At 30.3% G+C, this 12,291-nt stretch overlaps 1 protein-coding gene across 1 annotated transcript in view; it reads right to left on the bottom strand.

Annotated features, from left to right (window-relative positions):
- LOC106686361 (acid sphingomyelinase-like phosphodiesterase 3b) overlaps positions 1-12,291 on the bottom strand; it is a 483,558-nt gene that overhangs the window by 193,469 nt on the left and 277,798 nt on the right. Inside the window, exon 5 of the mRNA XM_014429614.2 lies at positions 1,509-1,650. Within this exon, the coding sequence (XP_014285100.1) occupies positions 1,509-1,650 (142 nt within the window). The remainder of the gene's footprint in view (positions 1-1,508; positions 1,651-12,291) is intronic.

Below are 12,291 nucleotides of genomic sequence, written 5' to 3'. Positions count from 1 at the left end.
AATTTAAAAAAAAAAAAAAAAAAAAAAAATTATAAGATCTGGATTTACCTTACAAAGTTTCATTAAAATTTAGAAGGCAAGTTTCATTGAAGGTTCAATCGTCTTGTCGGGCATGCCTTACTGGAAGTAATATTCCAAATCATTTCGTATCCCTTTTGAAAATTAAAAATTTTAATTTTTTCATCAAAATTTCAATCTGAAATGTCCTCAGCTATGAGAAAATCCCAATCCATTAATACTAGTGACCTCATTGGCAGACCCCACAGACGTGCCATCAGTCAGAGCCAGCCGATAACCTTACATGTTTAATGATGACTCCTCCTCAGCCGCCGTATCAATCTTCATTAGTCCCTGCTCTTTTGGTCCTCCTAACCTAAAGGTTAATGAGCTTTTATTGCTAGGTTATCTCTTACTAGCGTAGACAAATCATGGATTAATGTTGACAAATGTTGTTTTACATTAATAAAACGAAGATGAGTTTTGTTTACAGATATTTTTGATAATGAAATCATATGAAAGGAAATTAATGATGTTTCATGGAAAGAATTGCATTAATAATATGGCCGCCTTCATATTGTATTTCGAGAACGATAATTAAACAGAATATTATTCTTCATAAGATAATATAAATTAAAATGTTAATCAAATAAAATTTACAAAGATCCATGGTTGTTGCATATTGAGCATAGCTATATAACTATTGCTAATGCGAACCAATTGAAACTAAGATAGCTCGGATTACCGAAAATGTTATTCTTTAACAATAAAAAAACAATTTACAATACTATATTATTTCAAAAAACTTATGCTGATCCCTGTGGTGTGTTTTAATATATCCACCTTTAAGTCCAATGTGCTAAAACGTTTTGCAGCGCCTAACCTATCCAAAGTATCCACGAACCTCGGATAAGGAACCTGTCTTCAACTGTTTGGCTGTACTCTTCTTCCATATCCTCAACCATTTACATAGATTATTACATACATACATAGTGGTATAGTAATATATAAAAGGGAAATATTAAGTAAATCAATAAAAATAACAAATAATGAGGAAGTACCAGTAAGATGGAAACAAAGATGATAACTGAGGAGGTTGAGAAATGGAAAGTCAGGTAGAAAATTTCCCCACTTCTTCCACTAAACCTTAGGAAGAGTATGATTTTTTCTAATATCATAGTAACGGTGGTTAACAATAAATAGTTTTCTTTTACTATTTTGATACCATTGTTAATCACTATCCGGATAATCTTCCTACAACATTAAATGTGAATTTCAATGTTTAGTTTTCATTAATAGGGTAGTTATAACTCAGATTGATTCGTTTATTATAGCCTAACTAATTCATAACAATGAAAATCATTTGAAGTAAATATCTCCGAAACAAAGCGTTAACGGATATACCTTCAAAGGAAATTTTTTCTCTTTTTGAGACCCTTAATTCATAGTTTCAGTTAGAAAACTAAAACTTGAAAGACCCTGTATAAATATATAAATGATTAAAGACTCACCCTGTCCATAGAATGAACATTAAGTTGTCGCCATGTTCTTGGTTCATCATCTGGACGGCTGACTGCAGGAGAGCCCATGGCGAGTCACAAGAATGGTCGCCGAACTGGCCAAGCTCACTGGATCTCTTCCCTTTGCGGCAGCCTGCAAACCATTCATTGAATTAGAAAAATAAATACCTTAGAAATCATTAAAATGTTGAATTAGGATAATAATAAATTTTGTATTTTATTAATTATAAATTACTACTTTATCAGAAATATAAATATTTGGTTTATGTTTCTTAATACAGCGAAACTTAAGATGATTTTATCCGTTAAAGTGAAATTTTCGTTAAAAAGGGGAACTTCCGGAGCCCTGCTTTTTTCTTTATAAGTAGCGGGGACAAACTTGGTTCGGTGCTCCATAAGTTGAATGTAGATCTCTGTAAATATGGTGCGAATATAATCTCTAAGCTCTATCACCAGAATGTATTAAGAAATACATTGTGCGTTTCTTGACATTGTGTCAGAAATACATTGTGTGTTTTCATAGGGTGGGTTCGTCACTCCACCGCCTATTTTTTATGAGTGCCGCCCATTGCCTAACGGGCCTTACAAATGCCCGGGGGGAAGTTGTGAGTGAGTTTTGTATTATTTTATACTTGAAAAAAGCCCGGATGGGACCGGGACTCGATCTGACAACCTTTGGGTAGGTAGACTGACACGTTGCTGTCCCTTTATGTAATACTACACAATAAAAAAAACAAATCATATCCTAAGCTGTATAAATTCCTATTCATATATACATCTTAATTCCGAAAAACATCCAATTTTCATGCAATTAAAAAAATAACTAAACCCACAATTCTTGTGAAATCTCGTCCCAATCGCCTTATTGTAAGATATGTATCATTTGGTCTTTTGAAATTTTTTCGAAGTGTAACTACAACGATGGATTGCTTTTTTTTTTGAACGGGGTAAATTTTTTTTTCAGACTTATGGGGTATAACAGCTAAAAGGGACGATTATTTTCAACTTAGAGTTCCACGTTCAATAAATATTTCAATTAAAACCAAGCCAATAAAGATCGTTCTTTTTTTAAATTTTTTTGGCATGAGGACATAAGGTTTTTGATGAAATAAAGAATATTAGAGTTTTATCTATTATTATTTTTTTTTTTTTAGAGTAACTACCTATAGTTGAATGAAGAAAGGATTTTCCAATTTATATTTGAATAACGCTGTACTATATTGCACAATGTTTTATTGTTAAATTATATCAGTTAATAAAAAGGTCTTTCAGAATATAAGGACAAAATAAAACTGTGAATCGGCTCAGTAGCCTCGATGAAAAGTGCTTGGCGGATAGATTTTTTTTTTTTAAATATAACATTTTATGAAAAGTAAAACCTCCCGTTTTAATGGGTAAAGGAAATTCAGTAAAAACAAAACAACAGAGGTATTGTTGATGCTACATACATGAGAATTCCCAGAATGGACGATATGTCTGATTACTCAAGTACATTAAAAAAAGAACAAAAAATGTTTTTCGTTTTAATTTAATTGTGTATTCTAATTTTAAAATAACGCGTATTTTCTGAATAATTTGAGAGAAACACGAGTTTTTACACACATAATGATGACCTTTGTTCGCTGTAGAGGAATAAAAAGTGCTAATTGTGAATACAATTGGTTCAGAGCGAGGGGGTTCCTTAATAAAGGGGTTCATTATTTAGTTATTTAAAAATAATCGACCTTTTCTCATTGATAGTAGTAAAAAAAATGAATAAATATGAAGTATGAAAGGCTTCAATCATTAAATAAAGGAGAATATCTTCAGAGACACGGAAATAAACTTTTCTGATCCCATTACGTGGTACATGGCTTTGTTATATTTTGTTAAGCTGTTATATTTTTTATAGGAATGAAGTTGATTATTGTTTTTCACACCTAAAGAAGCTCTTTGATATGAATTTTCATAATAATAAAAAAAATTTAACTTTTATTTACTTTATGGTAATAAACAATGAATATATACAAATGTATAACAATTACATAATTATTGTTTTTCCATGGTCGTTATGTTAATAGTCGGATTTTACTTTGACTTACTTTATAGCAACAGGGAGTATCGTCAATGCTGAAATGTACAGGGATTAATTGCATTTCAAGGTTCTAAAAAAAATTATGTTTGATGCAATTACCAGAATTAATTTTAAATATTTTTTATTGTAATATGGATCATAAAGCTCATTCACACCGTATTTACAGACATATAAATTTAATGATAACAAAAAATAAATAAAAATTTAAACTTAAAGTAAAATAACATCTTAAATATTATCATTCCTATAAACAATGCAAGATTTTTATTACTGATGAGTAGAAGAAATTACTAATTTAAAGTTACAGTCAAACATAGAGCTCGAACCGGGTCGTTGCGATCAGAAAGAAATGTTAATTTTATAAAGTATTTAGATGCATACATTATTATTGAATTATGTGCTATTAGTTAAAAAAGGAATAACAATAAATTTTTCGATAAAATTAGTAAAATTTAAAGTTAATTGAGAAAATAAGTAAATGGCTCTTATAAAAAAAGAAATCAAATCTAAAAATGAAGAATTCATATTGTTTGCGGATAGGAATAATGAATCAGGGCAACACATCCTGTTTGCTAGATTCAAGTTAGGACAATAGTTAAGTTTGAAAGAAAAGAGCACGCTCTATTTGAAACTTGAAACAAAAGTTCGATAAACAAACAGGAACATTCTATAGACATTGTCCGATAGCAAACATAACAGGGCTTTCCAAACTTGAAGACAAATGTCTCCGTAAGGCTAAATTAATATTTTCTATTTTTCTTGGAATCCCATATTACTTCCTTTATTAAATTTATAAATTAAATTAAAGCAATTAAATTAGAGAATCAAAGTTGTATTGTAAACGTTCAAATTAAAAATGACATTTTTTAATACAAAATATTTTTTAACGAAATTTTTTTAAGAATATTTATGGTAATGTGAGGAATGTAATGATCAGCGTTGGGACCGCTAGGAATAAAAAAGATCTAGGCCCGGTTTCATAATAAAAGCTAATAGTATTAGTTCATAGTACAAGTATAGAAATAACGTGTTAATTACACTAATACTTAATTGCATCGCGAATTACATATGGAGTCAATAGAGGATCACATCAAAAAACGGTTCATGAAGTTCCACTCCCAGTTGCCGACAACTAAAGGAGCTGTGACCTACAACCTGGGAAACCCAACCTCAACCCGAAGACTGAAGCCCAGACTGCTGCAGGACATTCTGTTATAAAGTTTAATAAATATAAAATTAATTCATAGTCACACTATCTCAATTTTATTTTTTATTATTACTCATTTTATTTATTCATTATTATTTTTTTATTTATTTTTTTTCTATTTTCTTCTCTCGTCCCTTTTTCTAATTAACTTGTTTCTTTTCACTATTAGAGGGCAATTGTTTGATTTATTTAAGTGTACCAATATCATATTTATTTTTATTAATTTTACATTCGTCTTTTATTAAGAAGCATTACTCTTATCTATTTATTTTATTTTATTTTTTTCTCCTTTTAATAACAACACTGTATCTATATACCCCTAACTATTTAGGGGTGTCTTTTGTTGGAGACTATACCCCCCCCCCCCATAATCAACTGTTAAAAAAAAATATATATATAATATAACGGTTATATCAACCATGTAAGGCCCATACCAGGCCGATCCGGTATAAAATAAAATAAATTTAAAAAAATACACTAATACTTATTTTTTCTCATATAAGGGAGGTCTATTAGGGATATTACAGGAGTTAAAAAGTACTAAAGTACAAGTTACTATTGTACAAGTCAGTGTAATTGTATTAAGTTGAATCGACAAGACTTATAGTGTTAGTTTGTACTTTATTATGAAACAGAGCCCAGTTATAAGCAGAGCTTATTAAATAATACAAATAATTTAATCTGTTGGCAGACAGAAGCACTGCAAGCACAATCAAGACAAAAACTGCTCCTCGATTCTGACTATTGCTACACTTTCTACACAAGTGGCTAAGGATTACAATAAATTGCGAAAGACTCATTTACATGATTATAATTGGGCCTATTCGGGCTTACGAAATTATTTATTTAATACAGAGGGTATATTTCAATTAATAGATAACAAAAGGTAAAATTTTTAAATATATATTAAGCACTGGGTTTTTTTTTTGTAAATCCAAGAAAATGTCGTTCAGAATGAAAAACAATTTGGCAGGTTAATGGTTATATATGTGGGTTCCAATGTACTATAAATTGTTATCGCGAATAACGACTATTACTAGATTATAATCAATATATCATCTAAAAAAAAAAAAAAAAAACCCTAGGCCGTACTATACTGCCGAATAGAAAACACTCTGCCATCAATCTCAACTCCCCGAGGATTCAGAGCAAACTGTGGCTCGCTCTATGGCGAGCTTGATAAGGACAACAAACATGGACGTTTACTTTCTGGATTAGTTATTGGGCTCAGTACGGCACCACCGGCCTCTGAAATTATACCTTCCATTCATCTACTATATCTGTTGGATGGCTTTTGTATTTTTGATTCGGTCAATAATACCTTTATGTTAGGAATTCACGAACGGTTAATCAAACAGTATCAATAGATAAGCACACGTATTGTAACATCGCAATTGTTTAGTTGTATATCTATAGTAGAATATTGCTGTAACTGGAAGAAAACTTTTTTTTTTTTTTTTTATGACAGTAAAACTGTATGGCCAAAAATGCTTTTGGTTAATATTTATGATTAATCATAATAATTTAGAAAAACCTCGCCTGCTATTAAATTGAGCGTTTTTTTTTTTTTTTAACTGACGTAAGTACATATATGTTCGAATTGAGGAACTAAATGGTTTACAACTGTCGAATTTAAGACTATGGATAACAGATAACATAGCACGATAATGTATTTGTAATGATAAGAAGACAGTTGAACGTGGATAATATACATGAGAAGATGGTTGAGGGTGCCCTCATAACACAAATGAGTTGAAAAAACCTATTTCATACTGCCAACGTTTAGGGCAGAATTTCTAGCCTCCATCAGATCTAAGAAAAAAGAACAAGATATCAACCAATGAATAAAAAAGATAAAATATATTTAGAATGATTAAAATAAATAATTGTACAGAATAAAAAGTAATACAAATAAAGTAATGAAAGAAGTAGAAAATAAAATGTATATATAGGTAATTAAATGTAAATAAAATAACATAATAAAGTTTTTTTCAACTCATTTGTGTTATTTTTTTACCCCAATCCTCTCCTTATATATAATATATTTGGTTTTCTAAGGGTGTCAAATTCATCATTTCAATTAATAAGTCACATTATTTAAGAAAGAATATGTTTTCGATGACTATGTATGGACTAACGCCACTTTCAAAATCAGTGAAATGACGTTTTCAATCCTCTTTAAGGCACAAGTTTATAGAAAAAGTAAATTTATCTTGGAATGAAAATAAACATATACACTTTAAACTCCAAGGACACAGATTCGAATCATCTTGTGGCAGATGATTTTCTGTTACACTGTAGTTGTGAGTAAGCCCTCTGGATTCAGGGAGGCTTCTGGGGTCCGCGCAGCCTCAAAAATTGGATACCCTTAATTCAGGAAAAAAATGGTGGTTAAGCGCGATCATGAACAAATCACCTCCTTGCACACCGTTATTCAAGAGCCCATACTTATAAACTACTAAACTAGTAGTTGAAAAATACTAAACCCCTGAGCCATTCATAGGTTCTGGTGGTACACATTTTTATTTTATTACACTTTAAAAATAAATAAATTTAAAAATAAAATTTTATATTTTCAAAATAAAAAAAGAAAACTTTTTCAACTCGTATACATTGTTATAAAATGTATTAAAGTGATATTTTTTTGTTTAATTAATAATATAATAAATTCATTATTAAGTCCTTGTGCTTTAAGTTTGTAAAGTAGGGGTCTCATTTTTTTTTTATTTATTTTTTTTTTAAACAGTGGTGAGAATGAGATATTATTAAAGTTTTCAGGTATTCTCCATTGAGGTAGTTATACTAATATCATACACATATATGATAATATAAACGATTTAAAAATTATTTATTTATGTAAGGTATATATTAAGGTAGCATTTATATACATATCATAAAAATTTTATAACAAACTGAACATTGTTAAATAAACATGAATTTGGATGAACTGAACAAGGTAAAATTATTATAATCGGCACTAGAATCAAAAATAAAATATGGTAGTTGTACTAGACAAAAGAATATACAATTTGAATACAATAATATTATATGTAGTAGTAAGGGGTAAGGAAACAAAAAAGAAAACATGAAAGAAACCCTAGAAGGAAGTTAGTATCAATAAAAAGGTAGAGATAAAAATATTTATATATTTAAGTAAAAGGAAAGGAGAGCTATAACAGGTGAGAGAAAACAGAAGAGGAAAAAGAGAAAAAACAATGAGAAGTGCATTATTTAATTCTTAGTGGGTTGACGTTAACGTATTTTAATTCACCTTTTAGAGGCAGCCACCAAGGCAAATTCAGATAATATTAAAGTAAAGTTATCATCTAGCATCGGCCTAATGATTGAAAGGTATTGTGAATTCTGAAATAGGTTGTAAAATCTTCCAATGTATTTTATATTATCCTATTTATAGTAACTTACTTACAAAGCATGAGTATGAATATGAGGGAATTTGTAGCTCATTGGCCATGGACTGCTTACTCAAAGAATCCCGGTTCGAATCCGGTTGTTGCAGATAATTATCCGATTCTGACCAAATCACCTCCTTGCACAACCGTTGGTGTAGTAACGGTACTTTCTTACAAAATACTGAACCCATGACCTTTCATGGGTTGTAGCGGAACAGATTTATTTCATTTTTACTTACACAGCATTCATAAATATCTTACAATCTTTTGTTTTCATTGCGGTTTCAAATTAACATTTCCCAACAGGTGGTAATCCGGGTATTGCTGACGGTTCCACAAAATCTGATTGGAAAATAAGTTTCGTCAATATTACAATAAATTATAGGAAAAATATTTGTCAGGCGGTAGCTTGTAATAAGAACTGTTCTAAAGTGAACAGGATTTCCATCAGGTTGACCCTATAAGGTAGGCCATGACAGGTACAAAAACCCAACTTAAGCATTTTTAATGAGTCTTGTTTTTGAAACTTAAAAATCCATAACCTTCAGGTAATAATTATAATATTTTCCCATTGTATAGGTTTATTCTTTCCATATCTCAGGTAAAAAACTAAATTCTTTGAAACATGGCTTTAAAATCACATAATCCTTTAAAATAGTAAATTGAGAAGAAAAATACTAGGTCTTTTTCCATTTAGTTATTTTTCTTCTCCGGGGAAATATAAACTCAGGAATTCATAAGGATCAGAGAAGAAAATTCGACCCATGTATGAAGTTGAAGCGGAAATAATATATTCCTGTAAGAGAGGACAATCTTGCATAGACTCCCCTCGAGGGAGGCGGTGGGGGGGGGGAGGGGAGGCGGATGTATATAACCACTACAGGTAAGGAACAGATTACCATATCTCGGCCCTGAGTTCCAGGCTCAAGGTAACCTCATCAGCTCCTAGAGAAGCTGGAGATAAGCGTCCTTACTGGAATATCTTGGAGACCTTAGATCCAGGGGTTAGTAGTTGGCCAGTACGGCTGGCAGTTTCATGATTTACAATTATATCGTCTGAATCAGGGGCACAATGCAACTAAACTAAACTGAACATGTCTCCATAATCATATTTATAGTGATATGATAATCTCCATCCCTAAGTTTTGATATAGTTTTAAAATTTTATTTTCTCCAAGAATCCGTCATCAAACATTCCACATTTGAGAAGTCTATTTATACTTATAGTATACCAAAATAAAAAAAATAAAAAATACAACATTTGGTTTTGTTGATTTATGATTTTGTTTTATCTATAAGTATTTGATTTTCATTCCTGTTTTAGATAAGTACTTAGATTATAAAATTAAGAAAATTGAATAATTTTTGAGAACATTTAATATCCATTTACAGTTGATCCATGACAGTAAATAAATAATTATAAAAAATACAGAATCGTTAAGTCAAAATTATTCATCAAAGTTTTGAGACTAATAGTTTTTTCTGAGGTATTAGAACACCATGAGTATAATTATTAATTGTATTGATTATTATCAGTATAATTATTATTATTCAGTATGATTATCGATTAAATTTAAGTATGATTATTTCATTAAGTATACTGATTGAAAGTATAAATATAGTTCAAAGAATAAGCACGGAAATAATTTTGGGGACTTCCAATGTAGTATCGATATAACCTTAAAAACAAAATTTACGTTTAATTACTAGTCTCTGGTGATTACTTAAAAATAAAAATCGTTATTCAGACTTTCAATGTATCAAATGAATCAGTATATAGAGAGTTAAATCTATATAGAACTTGATAGACGAAATATTATGAGTTTTTAGAAGATATAGTTAGGAAGTACTAACTGTTTACGGAAAGAAGAAAAATATTGCATGACCTTTGGCTTATTGGAGGATTTCATTCATCCTTATTCACATAACTAAATGAAAAGTATTCAATTTATTTAGTGCTTACATAATACTCAACAGACTCTAGGGCGTTATACAATGAAGTTTTCCCAATAAGGAAAACCAGGGTTGAATTTAATCCTTCATCTTTTCATTTTTTCAGTAGAAATTGGAAAATAGTAAATGGCATGGACTACTAAAAGTCAATGGCAATATATTGCATAATATATTTCCAAATAAAAAAAAAATGAATTTATTTTGGAAAATATTTTAGGAGCTACCAGAAGTATAGCACCAGTTATTGCAGGAATAAAAAGCTTGTTTATTTTTCTGCAAAACATATTATAATATCTACCAAAATATTGTCTCGAAATGGCGGTATTTTGAATAAAAACTACCGAACGGTGTCTCAAATTTTAACTATTTTAAAAAAAGGTATTTTGTAATTTATAGCAGTAGATAGGTTAAAATCATTATAAATTGACTATCGAGTGAAAGAAAAGCGCGAGAAGTTTAGCCAAAACGAAAAATCTTTTCAAAATGCAAAAATTGGTCAAATATATTTTGCTTATTGTACCCCTTGGAACATGGAAATTGCAATTTAAACAAAAGTGAAAAGAATGTTTCTTGGTAATTACTGCTTCATGGAAAGTTTCCAATGTAATTGAATATTTTTATTTAAATTTATTTTTTGTAGTTCACTTCACATGCTTTCAACAAACCATTTTATTGCGTAAAATTTCCTATGTTATTTGATTCTTCCTTGCAACCTAAATCATCTGGTACAAACTCTGTCTGATTCCAATCATCTTCCGTCTTTCTCGATGGTTAAAACTGTAGGACCACAAGACTTACGGCAAACTTCGATTAAACGAGTCTTGTAGCACTGTGGCTTACGTGTTATATAATTACTCTACTGGCTTCAATGTCGATGATTAAAATTAAAGAAATGAGCTGGGATCCCCTAGAGACTCGCTTTGTCTTCTATCCTAAAGGGTGAAACGTTGTTTGTTGGATTTTCCCTGCCTTAATATAAATCTGTTCTGATAAGTATAAGAAGTAAGTATAATCATAGGTTTTAAACTTTATGTCTATGTTGGAAACCGTAAGGACGTTAAACTATATAAAATAAAAAAATTATTGGTAAAATATCAATTCGTTGTCAGCTAAGTTGTTATGAAATTGTATCCATTAGTTCACAAAGAATAATTATCATTATTTATCCAAATTCACATTTTTTAGCCATCGAACTTATTAAAAATATGCATATTAATAATACATCAATGTAATCCATGTAAATTCAGGTCCAGAACAACATGGTAATCATAACATTCGCTTTGAAAGGCCTGAATTCAAATTTTGAAACAACAAAATACTCCTTTTAATGTTTCATTCTAATGCTTGTTTAGAAACTTTTTTTTTTATACTCTTTGGCTTACTGCTTTAAAAACCCCGAATTCCGTTAGAGAGGGAGCAGAGGTCGAAACCAGGGCTTTTAGAAAGTAAGCTTATTGTGTAGTTCCTTTTAGTTCCAACGATATTTAAATATTCTATTTATTTTTTGTAGCCTGTTATATAAAAATTTTGTAATGCATGAAATAGAATTCCTAATAGGCCATGATTTAAGAATTGAGATAGATGTTCTGGGAGCAAACGTGGTAGAATAGCACGTTAATTTTTAATACCCCACCACAACGGACACCCCTAGGTAATATACAAAGACGAAGGTTTCACTGTATTTATTTTATGTTTCGTTGCAAATAACATCAAGATTTTCCATTTTATTTGATTTAAAGCATCGATATAACCCAAGACCATGAGTTATTAACCTGCAGTTGGGGATTCCACTTTGCTGTACCTGCACTTTTTCTATGCACTGTTTTGATTTTGTTTCTAATTTGATAAGAGGACGTCTAAGGAAAATGAATTTTGCAACCGAAAGCCCTATAGTTCACAATGTGAAAAAAGAAATTCAGTATTTGTTGTTAGTATCAAGTGTCATGGCTGCTACTGAGGTTCTACCTACTTATCTCTCTCCGTTTATTCCTTGAACACTGTGGTATTAACGTATGTATTGCGGTGAAAATCAGTATACAATCACTTTATACCGCGTTAAACAATTAAACGTAATTTTAGTGTAGTGGGTGATTAAAATAAACTATTAACAACCAAGAACTAGTGCTCGTA

Source organism: Halyomorpha halys, unplaced genomic scaffold, assembly GCF_000696795.3.
Source record: "Halyomorpha halys isolate HHAL.00 unplaced genomic scaffold, Hhal_1.1 Scaffold812.1, whole genome shotgun sequence".
NCBI lineage: Eukaryota > Metazoa > Arthropoda > Insecta > Hemiptera > Pentatomidae > Halyomorpha > Halyomorpha halys.
Note: the sequence above shows the minus strand (reverse complement) of the source record. Positions and strands in the feature narration are given on the sequence as shown.